Source organism: Chinchilla lanigera, unplaced genomic scaffold (assembly GCF_000276665.1).
Source record: "Chinchilla lanigera isolate Chin_1 unplaced genomic scaffold, ChiLan1.0 scaffold00093, whole genome shotgun sequence".
NCBI classification, from domain to species: domain Eukaryota; kingdom Metazoa; phylum Chordata; class Mammalia; order Rodentia; family Chinchillidae; genus Chinchilla; species Chinchilla lanigera.
In genome coordinates, this window is record NW_004955494.1 from 5,014,239 (window position 1) to 5,034,191 (window position 19,953).

A 19,953-nucleotide genomic window follows, 5' to 3' on the forward strand; every position below is an offset into this window, starting at 1 on the left:
TGAGGTAAGGAAGGCCGGAGATAGCGTTATGAAGTCCCAGGAGACGGGAAGCTGAGAGACACTGCCTGGGTGTCAGATGTCAGTCTGTATTCTCTTGGTTGTTTTTTGTTTTTTGATAGAGCTGGGGGTTGAATCCAGGGAGTGCTGAGGGACATCTCTAGCCATTAATTTTTTTTTTTTTTTTTAGATAGGTTGACTCTAAATTCCCCAAGAATTCAGCTGGCCCTGAACTTTTGATCCTTCTGTTTCAGCCTCCCAAGTAACTGGGATTACAGGCATGCTGCCATGGCAACTGGTTCAGAATCCATATTCAAAATCACGTTGCTAGTTAGGAAACCAGGCTATGCTGGCCAGTGTGAGAGAAAGCAATGTGTAAGTCACTACTGGGGGAAGGGTGTGATATGGCAGGGAGGTGGGGGGCGGGGGGGAAGCCTACCTTGAATACATACTTTGTGCCAGATACCATAATCTGTTACAGCAGTCAGTCAAATAAAGGTCTTCTATCCCACAGAAATGGTATGTAGGGAGGGAGACAGGAAGCAAACACAAAAGTGCATGCTTTCTCAGGGAGAGGCTGGTATTCCAGAGAAGATTCAGACAGGACGGGGGTGGTGGGGGTTGCTGGGTAGGTAGAAGGGGCAGAAAGGCCTCTCTAACATTCAAGGTGGCAGAAGTGCAGTGCAGGTGGCTGGCTGGGAAAAGCCATTGCCAAGGTCAGGCACAAGGGCACCAGGAGCTTTGAGGAGGCCAGGTTTCCCCTGAGGGGGGCGAGCAGCGGCAATCCATGCTCACAGGAGACCAAGACGAAAGGGCAGAGGTGTGAGGGCTTGAATCAGCTGTCCTGGTGAAAGTCAAGATTTTGTGCAGAAGAGGAGATCTGAGAAGGAATCCCACCAGTCTTTCTTTAGGACGGTCTTCACATACACAGAGGAACAAGTCTTGTGGAGGATGACCCAGTGAAAGTTAAGAGCCGGCTTTGAGGTCCTGGGGTGACTGCTTTATACTTAAAATTGCTCGACACGGTCTAAGTGACTAAATGGGTTTACTTTTCTGTTCTTGAAGCGGGAAACCTTCCGGCGCCCTTTCAGTGTGAGCAGTCAGTCACCGGCTCCCCCGATCGAGGCCTGGCTTGGGTGGGATGGCAGATGGGAGAGCTGAAGAAGAGGAAGTCGGGATGAAGGGCTGGAGTTGAGAGGTTCAGTGCTCATGGTTCCCTGGGATCGGTGTAGTTCCCAGGCAAGGACCCTGTGATTCAGAAAAGTGACGGGTCTGCCGCGAAGATGCCGAGCTATAGGCACCAGAGCAGGGTATGGTGCACAGAGCAGGTGAGAGCGACCTGCCCAGCTTCTGGGGTGTCGAGGGCCGCTCAGGAAGAGACAGGGTGCGCTTGAGGTGTCCAGGGACAAAGTGTAGGTACAGGAGGCCCAGGCGTTGGTGCTGAGCCTTATGTGGGCCCTGGGACAGAGAAGGGAAAGCTTCCAGGGGCTGGGGGTATCGCTCAGTGGTGGCACGCTTGCTTAGCACGTGCCAGTCCCTGGATTCAGTCCTTGCGCCCCACAAAAACCCCCAAATCCTCCCCACAGCCTCAAAAGCAGGCTGTAATGCCTTGTGCCTATAGTCCTAGCTACCGGGAAAGCTGAGGCAGGAGGACTGTTTGATATCAGGAGCTCTGGGACCAATCTGGGCAATGTAGCAAGACCCTGTCTTCAAAAAGAAATGAAAGAGTTTCAGTTGTTCAGGCCCCATAGGCTCTTGAGGGGAAAGAAGGGAACTGTTAGGTGGAGAAACAGAGGTGGTGCTCTGGGGTGGGGAGGCTACGGATACTAGGAAAGTGGCAGCGGGAGCTGAGCCCAGAAGCTGGACTTAAGGGGCTGTGCTGGGTGTGTCCTCTTCTGACCAAGGTGAACTGAAAGAGCTCCCCAGGGAGGGCCAGGCTGAGGGGGGCTGGCCACGTGGAGCCTGTGACTCAGCCTGTGTCACAGCTGCAGCGGGGGCTCCTTTTCCCCAGGGTTTAAATTTGAAGGACTTACGCACTTTCCCCTGAGCCGCTACATAATTATATGCTGGCCTGACTGCAAGGACACCAGACTAATTAATTTAAATGGAGAAAATTGGGGACAAATGAAAAATTTAAAAATTTCTCAGTTCCGTTTTATAATTTGGAGGAAGTGAATTTAATGCAGAATAAAACATTTGATTAGCAATTTAAGTTTCCTGCTACAGCAATAGTTTTACCTTCTAGATCTACTTCTCTTTTTTACTAAAAGAAGGAATCTTTTTTTTTCCAGATAGTTTCTGTCTTGGTTACATTTCTCCTTGCTAGGGGACAAAATACCTGATGCCCAAAATTAAAGAAGGGAAGGTTTAGCTCACAGTTTGCAGAGGTTTCAGCCCATACTTGGCTGGCCCCACGGCAGAGTGGCACATGGCAGAGGGCAATAGTTCATGGCAGCTGAAGACAGCAAAAGCAGCAAGAGCAAAAAAGGAGGAGCACAGGAGCAAGCCTCTTTCTCTCCCTTATATTGTATGCAGGTTGTCCACTGCAGGGTGGGCATAGCACTCACACCCATAATCCCAGTATTGGACCAGGAGTCAGTCAGAAACTCTAGAAGCCGCCCCATGACTGCATGAGGCTTTGGGGGGACATCCAGACACAAACTATAACATTGTCTCGCTATGCAGTTCAGGCTGGCCTTGAACTCAGTATATAGCCCAGGCTGGTCTCGAACTCACAGTGATTCTCCTACCTCAGCCTCCCCAGCACTAGAATTGGAAGCATACATCACCATGCCAGGTTTAGTATTTCACTTTTAAATTCAAAATAATTCATATTTATAAAGATTGTGGTTACTAATTTAAGTCAAAAGTCACACTTTACTTGAGCGGTGGTTGTATTAGGATGAAACTGTTCACAAATATACACAGTTGGTTGAAATCCAGGTTATTCTCAATGCCTTCACACATGTGACCTTCAAGTCCAGAGGAAGGTGACCCAATGATGTCTTTTATTAGATTCTTCCAGGCTAATATATCACTGATCTAACTGTTGTATGTATTACTGGTTCTTGCTGTCATGTCTGGGAAAGTATTTGACCAAAATCATAAAATTCCAATACTTTCTTTGGTCAGAATTGCCACTTGCACAGTTTCTTCCTTTTCTCTTTTTAAATTTTCTCTCTCTGTGTGTGTGTGTGTGTGTGTGTGTGTTTATTTTTGTGTTTATGGTCACCGTCCTTAAGCTTGCATTCCCATAAAATGTCTGTTACAAGCTCAGCTCTTGTTATGCCTTAGAGGCAATGTTATATAATGGAAAATTCATTAACTCTCTAACCAGACAGATGGTGATTTAAAATTCTAGCTCCAGCACATATCAAATCATATGACCTCGGCATATGTCTTTGCCTCTCTGAGCCCTTGGTTTACTGCTGTATAAAATGGGTCTAATCATCTTTATCTGATGGGGTGGTGGTGAGAATTTACAATATAATTTGAACCATATTTTTTACTAGATGTTAAGAGCACCTAGTAAAACTCCCCGGCAGTGGAAGTCACTGTTCTTTCCATTTTTCTGAGAGGATTACGACGGGAAGATGAGGTAATGGAAACTACAAGAACCAGGGAACGGTGACATGGAAGACTAGATCTTTGAGAAGCAGAAGGAAGAGAATGAAATTGAAAATTATTGAGACATTTTATCATTCTTTTTTCTGCTGTATTGTTAAACCAGCAGTAAAATGACTTTAAAATTTCTAAGAACGGCACCTTCTCTCCTTACTGGGAGGTAAAGGAGGCAGTCTGCCTAGGATAATTCCATTTGGTCTGTGTGACTTCGATGGTTATCCTGATTTCCTTCACCCAAATTCATGAGACATCTGAGAAATCACTGGTTTGGTTCCCAGTCTTCAAGGAATTGAATGCCTTTCCAGCATATCTCTTCTGTGCTGAGAAGATTTTGAGGAAGGTGTATGAATTTTTTTGCTGCATAACTAATCATTCTACAACTTAGAGGCTTAAAATAACAACAGTTGACATCACCCACAATTCTGTGCACCAGCAATTTGGCTGGGGCTCCGAGGGTGGCTCTACTGACCTCACCTGGGCTCAGGCTTGAGTATGTGATGTGTTTCTGGTCTACAGGCAGCTCTGCTCCTAGAGGGTGGCTGAGATGAACCTTGGTGATGAAGGAAGGGAGGGTGGGAGGTTGGACCTTGAACATCTCATTGTCCAACAGACTAGCCCTGGCTTGTTCCACTGGCAACTCAGTCTTCCGAGAGAAAGGGTGGAAAAGCCAAAGACTTTTGAGGCCCAGCTTTACAATTTGGATGGTGTCACGTCCACCATGTTCTCTTGGCTGGAGGAACTCGAAAGGCCGCCTAGAATCCAAGAACAGAGGTGTAGAGGCAGGAATCCTTTCCAAATGGGGATTCACCAGCCTTCATTTGCAAGTAGTCCTTTGGAGCCCATAGTTTTTTTTTTTGTTTTTTTTTTTTTTTTTTTCTCAAATCCACTATAGTATCTTCCACTTTAATTTTTACTCCATCCTTCTCATGATTTGGTGTATGGCTTCCCTTAAATGTCCCCCATATGCTGAAGGTTTAGCAGGCATCTAGCAGCACCATTGGGAGATGCTGGAGCTTTCAGGAGGTGGGCATAGTGGGAGGAAGTTAGGTCATTAGACACCTCATATCCAAGGGGATGTTGAGATTCTGGCCCTTTCCTCTCTGTCTTGGCTTCTTAGCCACCACGAGACAAGCAGTTCCCTCTGCCATGTGCTTCCACCATGATGGCTGGCCTTGTCACAGGCTTTAAGTCGGCATGGCCAAGCATCATTTCCATTGCCTGAAACCTCTGAAACAGAGCCAGATTAAATACTCACCCTTCTATGTTTCCCCTGGTACTTTGTCATGGTGACAGAAGCTGACTAACACACTCGGCACTCGGAAGACCAAAAAGAGACATTTAGGTTCTCACACCCCTTTCACTGCAACCAGATCTCAAGTTTGTAAAGTGCTGATGCTGAAGAACAGACCCCGACCCTACTGACCTTCCTCGGACTGCATTCTGACCAGACACTTAGCTCTTATCTGAACGGAGTGGGACCGGGTCAGCTGGGCAACCTTGCTGGAAGCTGCTCTATGTCTGGCTCCAGAGCAGCTTATGCGTTGCCTTTGATTCAGAAGGTGCGATGTAAGCTTCTGCCCCAGTTCTCTGGATGTCTTGGGACATCTGAACATTCCGCTTCTGCCAGTGCTAGGCAGATAAGTGAATCCCTCAAATATCTCTTTTATCCCTCACATGATCTCAAACGGCTCTGTTTGTTTGAAGTATCTAAAGATTTATTTTCTGATCATGTTGAGGGAACAGAGATAGTCTGGTCATTTTCCCCAGATGCCAGATTTGGGATCTCAGTGATTTGTCTGTAAGTCTCAAACATAGCAGGGTTTGTTCTGAACATGATTTTATCTCAGCATTCTAATGCATGTTGGACCACTTAAGTCAGTTACTCAGAACCTTGGTTTTGTGTGCCTTTGATAGCATATCCTTTGTTAATTATCTTCTGGCATGTAAACTCAACTCTATTCTCACCAAGGCTGGACCCCAGGATGCTGCATGAGCAACGAAGGAAGCGGAGAGTTCAGGCATTCTCCTGCTTCCCTTAGGACCGCGGAAGTTAGTGAGAGGGATAACCGAGACTCAGAAGGAAATCAGGAAGTTACTGGTTCAGTGTAGTGTCTCCTCAGGACGTCAGTGGAGCGGATGTGCCACCTATGATGTCCCTCCTCCTGGTAGGTGGCCCTGTTGAGGAGCATTATTCCTTGGCACCAGATGGCTTCCCAAGCTATGTTATAGCAGAAGTTAATACGAGCTCACCTCAAGTGTGTTTGCTTATTGGTCGATTAATACCTTAGCAGAAGCAAGAGATAAATGTCACTGCGTTTTTCATACAGTTGGATTCTTGGAAGCAAACTTGTGAAGCAGGCACATTGAATGGGAGAATTGATTTTGTCTCTTTCCCTTGCATTTGGCAGATCCTTTTTTTTTTCTTTTTCCCTAGAAAAAGGGGGAACAGATTCCTCTGGCCTCATGAGAAGTACTTTACCTGTCAGCACGGTCTAACTTTCTGTATAATGCTTCCTGCCCTCCGTAGGTGACCACGGATCTATGTCCAACTCAAAGGATTCAGCCCCGGGGCTGTGAAATACAAATCGAAATAAAATAACGACTGCTGTTGTTCTGTGCTGTTTCCCTGTGGCCTGGCTGGGCTGTGGCTTTGCAGATATTTTCAGCAGGGCGGTGTGTGGACGGCCGGGCCCGACAGGCAGGCAGGAAGCGCAGACTGAAAGAGCAGATTGAAAGGGACTGAGGCGGGGTTGAGAACTTTGAGAATAGAGAGAACACAGTTCTGATTTAGAGGAAATTTACTTTGAAATTAGTTCCATGCCAGGAAGCCTGTGCTGGGGTGGAGTCTCTACAACACACAACTAACACTGGAAAACGATTTCTTCTGGTAAGAGTAACAGTTGGAGTTTCAGCCAGACGCTGGCCTATGCCGCTTTCTCAAGTAAACTGACTAAACAGTGATTTGAGAAATGTCTTCTAAGGAAAACAACTGTTTTATCATGCTGAAATTGTCACCTACTAGTTATGTCTTATATGGCACAGTTACTACTGTTTATCTCCACTTGTATCATTGGGAGGCAGCTGTTGACCAGTAATTGTTTAAATCAGTAATTAGAAGGCCGTGAGAGTACTCTCCGATTCAAAGCCTTTGTTTCATCTTGCTACCAAGTGCCTTGTCCCTATGAGGAAAGTGTAGCAGCAAGATCTGTGTCCTGAAATCTAGTGTCTCCGTGAGCGTTTGAGGCATCAGATCTGGAGTATTTCCAGTGAATTAAAGGCACCAGGAGAGAAGAGAAATTTTACCTGCACCTGGTTTGAAGGTTCATGGACACCCTTCCCACGTAGCCTAGGGGAGTTAGTTAACCTTTCTGAACTGTCTCTCTGTGGGGTTCTAGTTATATCAGTAACATTTCAGTTCCTTTTAAACAAAATTTGAGGCCAAGGTAGATTAATGTTTTCAAAATCTAGTGGCTTTCAGGGATATCTGTTCAGTTTTCACTTCTCAATTACTCTGTATTTCAAATTATTTTCTAATTAAAGTGAAATTTTAATCACAAGTGAGACATGAAAGTGCTAATTCCCCTCACGCATATTTTTAGGCCTCTGGGGTATTTTTGAAGCTGGTGTCTATGTTAGGCTGGCCAGGCTTAACAGGAGATGAGCCAGGCTGAGGACCAACCTGACACTAACCTGGCCATCATCACCCTCTCCTTATCCTGTGGTGCTTGGCAAATCCAGATACCACTTGCATTCACTCTGTCGGGCCCTGCTGCTGCTAATATACCTTGTCTGTGGACACTTGCTTTTTTAAGTGCCTGTTTGCTGGCTTCTTACTCTATGCAGTCAGAAAAAGGGCCAGAATTTCTAGGGAGTGTCTAGCGCTAGTGGGACTGTATCTGTAACCAATTACCAAAAGGCTGCCAGAGAGTGTTGGTTTATCACAGCCACCATTCTTTACCTCAAAATATCCATTAAAATGGTGAGTGTGGGTGGGTGGGATGCTGCCCTTTAGAAGTTTATTTGCTGTTCAGTGAGAAGCCAGACTCCCAGGAGAGGGCGGGGTGGGGGTGGGGGTCGCTGGCTGGCAGCAGTTGGAGAACTGCACCCCCTGCTGCAGGGTTTCCTGAGTCTGGGCCTTCGGTGACTTCAGGGCTGAGTGGTTGGTGACGTCCACGTGAGGCAATGTCTGCAGCCTTCTGGCCTCTCCTGTGTAGGCTGAGCAGTTGTCCTGCTGTGTCTTCCACCCAGGCACGACCAGAGACAGGGGCCCTGTGGAGAGAAGGTCTGGGGCGAACGGGGGCAGTGGGTTGACCTGCTTTCCAGCCTTCTTGCCCCTCCTTTCCTCACTGACCCCTCACTAAAGACTGAATAAAACCGGGAGGTTTCCAGACCTCTTTTTCCACTGATGCCTGTGAATGTCACTCATGTAGGCGTGGGAAGCCCTGCAAACGAAAACAATCCGTTTTCTTTTTTTAATTTTTTTTTTTGGTTTTTCTCCGGTACAGGGAACCGAACTCACGGCCTTGCGCATGCCAGGCAGGCGCTTTTGCCGCTGAGCTAAATCCCCAGCCCCCAACAATCCGTTTTCTAAAGTCAGGGATGCTGCTTGGATAGTGTGGCCATAGTACCTGGTAGCTTTGGGGAAGATGACACCTCCAAGCTCCTTGCTGAAAGCTCTCTGACAACAGACGGCTGAGCCCTAGGGCAGTCAGAGCAGGGAGCAACAGGCCTGCAGCCTCCGCCCAGCCATCCCTACTTCTGGGTGAGAGGGACAGGGCTGTTTGGAAGCTCTGGATTATGTCCCCTGGACCACTAGTCTTTTCTTTTCAGAAAAAAATATGTACACTTAGAGCCAAACATGAGTAGGCATCACCGTCTTCCACTTGAGTCCCCAGCGATTGTGAGTACTAGGGTCATTTCCGGTTTCAGTTGTCCTTTGGGTCATTCCTCGTGCAGGGGCAGAACAGATACGCGTACCTCAAGGTCAGAGGGCAGTGCTCTGGTTAAGCTTGTGCAGCTTCAAAAGACCAGGCTGAAGCTCTGCAGGGGCCACTGAGATTTTGATCTTTGTGTGCTGGGGCAGGATTGCCCTGTCTCCGTGTGTGTCGGGGAGTTCCGCTTTTCCTCCCATGCATGCTGTTCTTCTTTCTCTGCCTGGCACTGCAGACCTGTGTGATTATTACTGGCTGGTGTGAAAGCCATGGTGCTCTTTCTCATCACACAGGTCTTTTTGTTTGACTACCAGTGTCATGAGAGCCTCTCCTTCACTTGGTTATCCAGCTGCCAGCTGTTGTAAGGTACTTCGCATCAAGCATTGCCTGGAAACCGTCATGAAAACAAGATTAGGTGAAGCATTTTTTCTATATGACAGCTGCTTTCTGATTAAGGCCTGGTATCAGAAACAGCTCAGCGTGTACCCCTCTCAGCCTTAGAGTGTGAGGAGGTGGGATGAGGATTGTTCCTGGGAGTCCAAATGGCTTCTCTAGAATTCTGGGGTGGTTCTTTCCCACCCCTACTTGGCTCCTCCAGAGGCCCTATTTTAGTCCTTTACTTTTCAGGACAGTTATGAGTTGGGGCTTGTTGGCCCCTTTTAAGAATATTAGCATAAACCAGTAGCAAATCACAGATGCTACTATTCATCTCCAAGTCTCTGCTAGACTGGAGTGTGAGTGGAGTGGCGAGGAGACATTTCCGTAATTTGGTCATGAAGAAGGAATGCATTACGTGGTGTGGCAGCTAATCAGCTAAGTGATAAGCAGGTCTGCAGCAAAACAGCACCACCAGGAGCCCATCCCACTTTCAGTCACCCACAGTGAAATGCAGGGAACAAGCTCTTAACGCCGGAGCCCTGTGGTTTTCCGGTAAGTAAACCAGAAAAGAGTCAAGAACACATTAGGAGGTCTTATTAAATGGTGGACTTATCTGTACATTCCTCCTGGAAAAAGACAGATAGGCAAAGAAATGGTTCTGGCTGGGCTGGGGTCAAAGGAGAAAGCAAAATCAGGACAACCTTCAAGTCCAGAAGTTTGCAAATTATTTGTCAAGCACCTCCCAAGTGACAGACAGACTGTCGTGCTAGGTGTGTTGTGGGTGGTTGCTGTTGAACAGTGAGACACACAGTCCCTGTGTGTTCCAGTGGGGCAGGGGCAGGGCTGAGCTAATAAAATCCAGAGCGATGAAACACTAAGTTTCTTTTAGATAATGGCTAAAGCAATGGCAATGACAAAATAGTCCATGAGTCCAGCTGGAGAATGGGCACCATCTTGGCAAGCTGGCACTTAAGACAAGAGGCTGAGAGTTGTGGGATTTCAAGTCAGTGTCAGGGAGAGTAGAGAGGAGGCTGAACTTGTAGTTGAGATGGTTAATAGAAATCAAAACACAGAGAACCTGTAGTGAGCTAGGATAATAAATCGAGTTCATGTTGGGAAGATCACTTCCAAGTTTCTCAGATGGTTTTAATTGCCTTTTGGGGAGATGCCTAACACGGTATTAGTCATAAAAATGAAATGACAAAATGTTTAGATTTTTCTCACAGGTATTAGTGGGTGAGAATTATTCTGCATTTGAAATCTTTTTTTTTTTTTCTTCTTTGAGACAGGATCTCACTGTGTAGTTCAGGCTGCCCTTAAACTCACTATGTAGCCCAGGCTGGCCTCGAACTGATTGCGATCCTCCTGCCTCAGCCTCCAGAGTGCTGGGATTACAAGCGTGCACCACCACACCCGGCCTGAAATCTTGTTTTTAAACTATGAAAACAACATATTGCCAGTGTTAGAGAAATAAAAGAACAATCACCTGTGTTGCTACTATCCTAACAGCATGATTATCCTTATGTTTTTCATATATGTGATTTTAGATAGTTAAATACAACCTTTTAAATGGGTGACAAGTATTTTCTCCTTCAACTAATATTTCATATTTGCAAGTTTTGGTGACTAACCACAGTCCATTCTCATTATATACAGTGATGAACACTGAATTAGCGAATAAAGGACTAGGAAAAGACAGAGTTAGATTCCTCTGAGCCTGTGATCACTTCATCAGTCAGCTGGTAATAACCTTGCTTCTGTTTAGAGACACCTTAATTAATGCATAGTACTGATTTATGAACTTTGCGCTGTGGCCAAGAGCACAGTAACTCTTGCTTGAGCAGAGTTTGTCGAACGCTTTCTGTAAGGCGCATTGAAATCTTCTAGTGTTACAGGCACTGGCTATCACGTCAGTACGGTGTATGAAAGGGGCGAAATCACTAAGAAACAGCACGGCACTGTGGGAAACATGGCTCTAAGTGGACCGTGAGAAGGATACTTGTTTATGCCATGAGGGCTGGACCCAGGCAAAGCGTCGCCTTCTTTAGTTCTAGCTGGGACGTGCCCTTCGCTTGAGTCAGATTTGTCGCTGCTTTGCACAGATTCACAGATGACCACAAAAGTGCCCCAAGTATTGATTTGGGGCTTACATGTAAGTTTTAGCAAGTAGGTGAGTCCACAAACAAGGAGACTTTGAGTAGTAAGGACCATTGTCCTGTCCTGCTGACCGGCCTCCCGTAATTAACTGAATCAGAAACGGCCCCCTAAGGACGTGTAGCAAATTCCTAATGTATCTTAGCAGAACTGAAATATTTGCAAGTGAGTCTGGTATTTGTGTAGCCTCCCCTTAACTCCCCACCACCCAAAGAAACCACATCTTTAAAGAAGCTTGGAAGTGTGGGTGGAGGAGGAATAGCCAGGCATGATGGGCCTCAGTAGGGGATCATGGTAACATTGCCTTACGTTTATGAGAGGTTTTCCCATTCGTGCACTTCTGGGATGTGGTCTAATGTTCAGAAAAATACGCAAGTGTGAATTGGTTGTAACCATCCCTAGATCCAACTGAAATGTCTTTCAGGCCATGCCCAGGAGCTGAGGTGAGTCTTGGACCTTCGTTTGAACAGAGCCTGCTTGGCAAAAATAGATATCTTATGAGAAGATACATGTGTCTCGCCCACCCACATTTCACCACGGTGGACACTGTGCCGGGAAGGAGGGTGGTTTTCGCAGTCAGGGGCTGCTTTTGATTTCCTGGCTCCATACTTTCCTTAGATGTGCAAGTTTGGCTAAGTTGTGGAACTTCTTTGGGCTCATGTTTTCTCATTGGTAAATGAGTGTGACAGTTACCTACTCCATAGGTCTGTCTTGTTGTGAAGATTTAATGGAATAACACATTTAGTCATTTCTCTCATTATACCTCTGATGATAAGACCAATGTTGACAAGGAGCTTATTGATGGATTCTTGGAGCAACCTTGACAGTGCCCTTGATCCCCCAGTAACTCTGCCTGGAAACTGTTACTCCTCACAGCACCCTTATCGAATAACCAGTGTGCGCCCTGCATCTAGGAGGGTTTAAGCTAATGATGCTATTTACTCTCATTTTCCCCAAAACACATTATTTTTTCTTGATGTGAGGAGCACAAATGTTCCAAAGCAAACAAAAAAGATTCCTTAGATTTTCTTCTGACCCTGACCGGGGTGTTGTCAAACTTTGCATATGTGTCAGATGTGGGAGAAGGTGGTACAAGAAAGAGGCTGGCTGGGTATACAGACCATGGACAAAGGGTTGGTGTGGAAGATGCTGGTGCAGACTTGGTGCCCATTTCAACAGAGAGGAAAGCACAGAAGAAGGAAATGACTTGCCCAGGAGCATCCTGAAACTAGAGACAGCCTCCCCAAATCTTGGGGTCCTTGGAGCAGAGACCCCCAAAACATTCTTTTTCACCTGATAATTTTGCAATTAAATGAGAATATGTGTTCCTTCTGCTTAAGAATGTCTGCTTAAAGATGCAACGTACATGTAACAGTGATACAGTTTCCAGAAGTTCTTTCTAAAGCTTCTGTGTGAAGTTAGCAGGTAAAACCCAGCTCCTGGGGTGCTCTTCTTATAAGTTCACTGTGATCCTCATAGTAGCAAAGACGATGGCATCAGCAGTCTCAATGCTAAACTCCAAGTCCAAGTGGCTATTTCCCTCTGAACTTTGATAGCTGGTATCTCCCTGAGATGGAAGATATTTGTTTGTGCTGATTTAGCCTTTGTGATTACCCTGAAACCATGATCTCTGGACCCTGATGTGAGCTAGAGACTCATTTCCCAACCAGAGAGAGGGACACCTTCACGCACACCATGGGACTTCTCCTATTCTTGTGCAAATGTTGCATCATATTTTCCATTATATCTGCGTGTCTCCATTGTATTTCACACTCAGATGGCATGAGCTACTGACGTACAACCACCCTTAAGCATGGGACGGAGTCTCAACAGATCTGAGCTTTTAAAGATTTCCAATTGCCTTAGCTAAAGCCTGTCAGTATCCTGTTTCCTTCTGTGACTTGCGGTCGGTGTCTACGTACAGTGAACAATCTAACAGTGAGAAGGGTAGTACAGAGATGGGCCAGAGACATTGAAATTCTAATAAAGTTGCTGTGTTCCAACTTTATAGAGTTGGAGGAGAGAGAAGCTACCAGTGTATTTTGGCTTCTATTGAAATGTTTCTCTGACTACTAACAGGATGGAGCTTAGGCACTAGGTGGGAAAATAGCTGGATCCTGATGTAAGTTTTGGCAAAATGTTGTACCAGCCTCAGTAACGGACAAGCCAGTGTGTTGTAAATAGTGCTGGAAAGCTTTGAGCTGCAAGACAGCATCTCCATATCTCCATAACTTAGCATGGCACTTGACGTGTAGCAAATTCCTAATGTATCTTAGCAGAATTGAAGCCGGAGGGCTCAGAGGACAAGGGTGAGATGCAGGAGTGTGGAGACCTAATGACAGCCAGGAAGCGGAGGTGTGGTGTTGCACGGTCCCCAGGGTTAGGTATAGAAGAGGTGCTGCTGGGTCAGGTAAGGAAGTACCTTGCTTAGCGACGGAGCTAGAAACCAGAGCGAGAGGTCTTGCTGCTTGGAGCAAGAGTGGGAAGCTCCAGAGCTACAAAGGAGTCCATTGCATGGTTTAAGCCTGGCCCACCTCCTCCAAAGGCAGGGCAGAGGAAGGAAGTGGATGGGGAGCTGAATATTCAGGGCACATCACCAGCCAGGCCAGGATTTGATTAGTCTTAAGTGAGAGCCCAAAATGTGTCCTATGTAAATGTGTCTATTTCCTGTATTTCAAAAATTCCTCCGCCTCCTCGCCCTCAGTTTTCTTGTAAAAGTTTCTTTTAAAAAAATCAACTTATTCTTGGCCTAGACCTTCAGGAAAAAAGAGATTTACTCAACCTAGGCCAGGAGAGAACAGCAAACCTGCTATGTGGGCAGCCAAGGATACATTGGCAGCCACCATCTTACATGTAACCCAACTTCTCAGAAGAGTGAGCCGAGGGAAGAGGGACGAACATCAGGTTCCAGAAACCACCAGTCCCGGAGGGAGAGGGCCAGGGCCATGCTGCTCCAGCTCTCATAGTTGTCTCTAGGATTCATTTTTCTCCCACCTAACAGCTCTCAGAGAGTGGACACCACGAAGAGAGAGTGGAGGCCAGGAAGTGGACAGTAGGCATCCAGCTGGTGGGTGTATTGCTGTTCTGTTGCTACCTATTCATCTGCTTCAGCTGCTATGACAAAGTACCATAGACTGGGTGGCTTAAGTAATGGATATTCATTTTTCAGTGTTAGAGGCAGGAAGCCTCAGATCTGGGCGCAGTGTGGTTAGATTCTGACCCCTTCTTTTTGGCATGGTAGACAGCTACCTTCCTGTTGCACCCTCAGAGGACATGAATCCCATCATGAAAGTCCTACCCTTGGTGGCCTCTTCTACATAGAATTATCTCCCCAACGTCCATCTTCAAATACTGTTACATTGGACTTTAGGGCTTCAATATATGAATTTTTTTGGAGGGGGCATAGTTCAGTTGGTCAAACCACTAATAAATTTGGACAAATGTAGTGGTTTAAACCACAACATTACTGTCTTACATCCTCTGTGGGCCAGGCTGGGCATGCCTCGGCCACATGCTCTGCTGTCTGGTCTCTCCAAGCCACAGTGAGGTGTCAGCTGGGGGTATGGCTTCATCTGAAGTCCAGGGTCCCCTGTCGGGTTCCCCTGGTTGCAGGCAGAGCTGAATTTTGTGCATCTGTATCACTTTTGCAGCCCGCCTTCTCCAGGTTAGCAGGAAGAAATCTCTCAGCGTTTTAGATCTACTTTTGAAGGGGTCTCCTGGGGGAGGTCAGTCCTGCCCAGGATATCTCCCTGCTTTATGTCGCTGAGGATTTTTTTTGTTGGGGGGGTTCCATTACCAGGAACCGAACTCACGACCTTGTGCTTCCCAGGCAGGCGTTGTGCCACTGAGCTAAATCCCCAGCCCCTTGTCACTGAGAATTGAATGTAGGGCCTTGGTACTGAACTACAGCCCCAGCACTTGTCTAAATTTTTATTTTGACTCACTAAATTGCTCAATTGCTTGTGCTGGGTCCACACTTTCAAGTCTCCTGCAATTTCCCCACAGTGCTGGAATTAGAGGCATGTGCCACCATTCCCAGTGATAATCTCACTTCTGATGCACTGAAAGTCAACCTATTGGGGGCCTTAATTATATGCACAAAATTGCCTCCATTGTAACGTCACCCCGCCTTCACAGGAGCACCAGTTATTTTATACCTGTGTTGCCTGCCCAACTCAGGGCAAGGGGCTTAGCCATGGCTCACACCGCAGGGGGCAGGGAGCTCAGTGGACATCATATAACTCAGCTTGTCACTGGGCAGAACAACTCATGGCAGTGCTTGTCTGTTCCCTCCATGAGAGCAGATGGATTTAGGAGACAGTAATGTGTGTGTGTGTGTGTGTGTCGGGGGACTGTGCAGATAGTGGGGTTAAAAATATCATTTTAGGTGTTTCTGGCTGGTAGCCACAAGTCATAAGAAAACAGAAACTCACTAAATATAATCCTTCACTGTTCTCTTGCTCAGTGGCTGCTCTGTCAGGCAGGTGAGGCAGGGACATGCTGGTGGGACTGGCATTGTTGATCTCTAGTTTTCAAGGCTGTTTTTTTTTTTTTTCCAGCTAGGTCTTATTTTCAGGGTAACATGGTTTAACATAGGTGATAAAATCAGAGAGGAGATTTCTGTCCATGTAACGTTGAAAGCGTCAGAAGAAAAAAAGGTGGGCGACTTAGAGTGCGATTGTCCCTTACAGGTCTGTGCTGTAAGGTGGCGCCTTCCGGTGGCTGTTTATTTATTTATTTCACAGGGGCAGAATATCTAATATCCGTCTTCTCAGCTCTCCTCGCTGTTCTTTGTTCCCCAGGACTACTTAAGCCAGGTCTCATTTAATTCGATTAAAACGGAGCCTGCTTTTTTTTCTTGTTATTTTAAGAAATGCTTTTTTCTCCTGTTATTAGCTCACAGATTTTCACTGTAGAAAGTGTATATAAGCGTAAAAAAGCACTTGGGCCTTGAGCTCTGTGGAAGTGCTATCAACATTTTACCATAAATCTGTCTATATGTTTCCACATTCTGGCATTTTAGAGACAATTTTCTGTTTAATCATGGAAACTGTAATGATGAACCCGGTTTTGTAATTTTGATGCCTATTTTGGACATCTTTATATGTTCAGAACTAAGTTTGTGCAATAGCGTTTTGAATAGTTTGACACACGTTCATTTATTCTGAGTTTTATAGGAGTCATTTTGGATTTTACATAGGGCAGCTCAGAGTTGTCCCCTGTGCTCCGTAGCCTGGTCTGTGTGATGATGAACCTGTGTTTTCATCCATTCTCTGAGATCCGTTGATTCAGTGCCTGCAGCTTGCAGAGGCCGAGCTTGTGCTTTGTGTTTACTTTTTCCCGGGTCGGTTCCCAAGGCTGCTCGTAGCGTTTTTAAATACCTCTTTTGTGAGCCAGCAGCCCTAATAAACAAACCACTTTGTTGAGACTGGGAGTATTAGTACTGGCACAGGTTCCTAACTTGACCCTCCATTGCAGGCGTCTCGAGACTGTGGGGTGGTCCAGCTGCACCTCCGTTCTGCACACAGACCTGTGTGTAGCTTTGTGAATTGCTATTTTTCTTTCCCTCTCCCTTCTAAACGGTCTGCTGGTGGCAAAAATCTATTTAAGAAGGATCAGTTTAAAGCCTAAATTTTAAGAGTTAGTTCTAGGTTTGGCTTGTTAGCAACTGGACCCTGAGAATGCAAAGAGCAGAGTGTTGGGATGAACAAGGAAAGAGAGCTGAGACATTGCAGGGGCAGCAGGCAACTGGGAACTTCCAAGGCAGTGACTGAGACAGGCACCTGAAGAACTGTTTGGTTCCCACAAAAGCAATGGCAGGAGACCCATGGAAGGACCCGGATTGATATGGCAATCCCCAGTGGCCAGCTGAGCCTGCATATTGAAAGTTAATTCCCTTGGATGTGTATGGCAGCAGTTTTGGGCGTCATCTTGATGGGGAAAGGGAAGCAGCTGACATTTGATGTCCAGAGACCCCATGATGTGTAGATCAATCCACATCAGTGAAGAATGTTTTTTCCTAAAATGCCTGCATGGTCTGGTTACACACCTCAAACCACTTCAGGATGTTTTGGTTTTTTTCTTAGGAATGGAGCAGAGAGTAGGAGATTGGGACTCCAAATTTTTCTGGTGCTTCTACATGTTGTCTTCTCCTATCTCCTCATTTCCCATAGAGGTTCTGCACAACTGAGGTAAAAGGGTCTTGGTCTCTTTGGGGATTTGTGTCAGGGAACACTAGTACAGGACTTTTGAAGGCGAGTTGTCTCTGTATCTGTCCTTGGCCTGCATCGCCTGAGTCATTTTTTCTGGTAAAAGACTGTTGGGTTGTTTGTCTGGTAGACCAGCTGTGGAAAGGGTGGAAATCATCCAGTCCTGTCCAGCTGTTAGCTCAGCCGTCCTCAGGGGAAGGATTCTTTGCCAGAAGAATCTCGGAAAAGTCCAGAGAGAGGGAATTTCAGGGAAACTGACTCAAGCTGAAGATTTGTTTCCAGGCTATTTTATTCCCTAAAGTGTGAGAGGAGGCAACCTCAGTTATAACTGGTCTGTGAATGTCAGAGCTGCATGGGGCCTGGGAGCCATCTGACCCCCTTTTTTTTTTTTTTTTTTTTCTATTGTATTCCAAAAAAGAGACCGGAAGAGGTTCAATAGCTTGCCTGAGGTCACAGAACCAGGTGGAGACAGAGATGGGTCCAAAATGCAAACCTTTGATTCCTCCTGAAGCACTCTTTCTACAATACCAGTAGGATCCTGTATTACTAACTAGGGAGGCTTCGCTGACTTTCTTTCCATAAGATTCCCCATTCCTACCAAGGCATCCCATCATTAAAATATTCAGACCTCATCAACTTGCTGAGACTTGGCTTCATGGATTACAGGAAAAATCTTTTATGGCCATAGAGCAAATGTTCCTTATTCATGCTTCAGTAAGCAGTTATTGTCAGTCCTGAAAGAAAAAAAAAAATTCACGCGCATTACTTTACATTGTCTTTTGGGAGAAAAGTTCTCAAGTGAACTATTGGGTAACAAGTTTTAACATGTGTTTTCCAGAGGGACTCTGCAGAGTATCTTGCTTGCCTGTTCTCATAGCAACCTGCTAAGATCACTAGTCTCCATGCATTTTCTTTCTTAGAAAGAAAATATTGTGGCCGCCCCCCCTTTTTTTTTGCCTTTCCTAGACATTGTGCAGCTCTCCTAAGGTCAAACCGAGAAGAATAGCGGAACTGTAGGTAGGCGATAGCGGATCTCTGCCTAATGGAAAAAGCTCTTAGAGGCATACTTTTCAGGATACCTGGGCTCCCCTTCCAGGGGAAAATTGGGAACCTGATATCTTTTGCGAAAGATTTGACTACTGCTTGGAACCAGAGTGCAGAAACTTTGAGCGTGTTAGGGTGTTCCCCCAACCAGTGTGCTCCATTTCATACCTCTGTGCTGCTGTCTGTCAGGGCCTCTCAGCTGCCCTCTTAGCGAGGATCTCATTCTTCACACTGGTTCTTTTAGGATTTGGGGGTCTTTTTTGCTAGTAGTTTCACTGAAGCAGAGACTTGGAAACCCTCCAGTTGAACTCTGACCAGTTCCCTCATAAAAGTTTGGGTGAGAGGTTTGCAAAAATGTTGTAATTGCGGGTTAAAACAGAAAAACACTGAAGAATCACATGCATTCTGTCAAATTTAATGATTTACGGAAGAATTGTAGAGAATGAGGCAAATGTATTTTTTTCTTTTTCTTTTTTTTTTTTTGGTCTTTTTGAGACAAGGTCTCACTTTGTAGTTTAGGCTGGCCTTGAGCTCACTTTGTGGCCCAGGCTGGTCTTGAACTCGCAACGGTCCTCCTGCCTCAGCCTCCTGAGTGCTGGGAATACCGGTGTGTGCCACCACACCCGGCAAGGCAGATGTATTGAGACTGGAGACGAAGGTCTGGTTTTCAAAAAAGGGGAAAGGAAATTTTATCAGTTATAAAGGGTGACCTACACACTGAGCCCCTTGGTAGGCAAGTGGGCAAACTGGAAGCTTCTATGAGGTTCACTAAAAAAAAAATGGTACTTTGTGAGTTTTGTCAGTTTTTATAGTGTGGATACGTTGATAGGTCAACACATGCTTAATATTATGTCCCAATCCTAGCATATAATAAACAGTAAAACAGCTAGCATTTATTAAGCTGTAGTTTTGTGGAAGGAAGGACTCTAAGTGAACAGGGAAACATCAAATTCTGCTTCTTTTGCGGGTGTGGGTAGCGAGTTAGTGTACCTGACTTCACCTTCTTTATTTAAAATGATGCAGTGTGCTTTTTGACATCTCTCTCGCTCCTAGGAGTATGACTGGAGTTAATGGCTTAGCTTGACTCTGGCCGAGTGGAGCGACAGAGCTAGTATGGGGCTCCTCACTCCCCTCTGCTTCAACATACTCTATTGTGGGCAGGTATGGAGCTTTCAGGTTCTCAGAGCATTTGGAGGTAGAAGAGGGTTCATTACTTCAGCTGGTTGAGGAAGAGGGTGAAGCAGGCAGGAGCAGAGTCAGCGGCTGCCCTTGCTAACTAGCTAGCTGAGGTCGAGGTAAGAGCTAACCATGCCGGTGACTGGGAAGCAGCCTTTGTATTTGCAGCCTACATATGTTTTCTCAGCTAATTTTCATCAATCACTAGATCATGTCTTACCTAGAGTAGACTAGCTGTGAATTCATTCTATTATTCACTGCAATTTTGAACAGAAGATTACCTTTCTCAGTTTTCATATGAGATAGAAGCAGGAGAGATTTGACCAGGGTTATTTTTTTTATTTATTCTGGTACCAGGAATCAAACTCATGACCTCGCCCTTGCCAGGCAGGCGCTGTGCCGCTGAGCTAAATCCCCAGCCCCTTGACCAGGGTTATTGC

The 19,953-nt window shown here is 45.9% G+C and overlaps 1 protein-coding gene across 1 annotated transcript in view; it reads left to right on the top strand.

The window, feature by feature from the left end:
* Positions 1-270: 270 nt before the first annotated feature.
* The window catches only part of Creb3l2 (cAMP responsive element binding protein 3-like 2), a 79,712-nt gene continuing 60,029 nt past the window's right edge, over positions 271-19,953 (top strand). Inside the window, exon 1 of the mRNA XM_013505001.1 lies at positions 271-372. Coding sequence (XP_013360455.1) covers positions 286-372 — 87 coding nt within the window. The 5' untranslated portion in view covers positions 271-285. The remainder of the gene's footprint in view (positions 373-19,953) is intronic.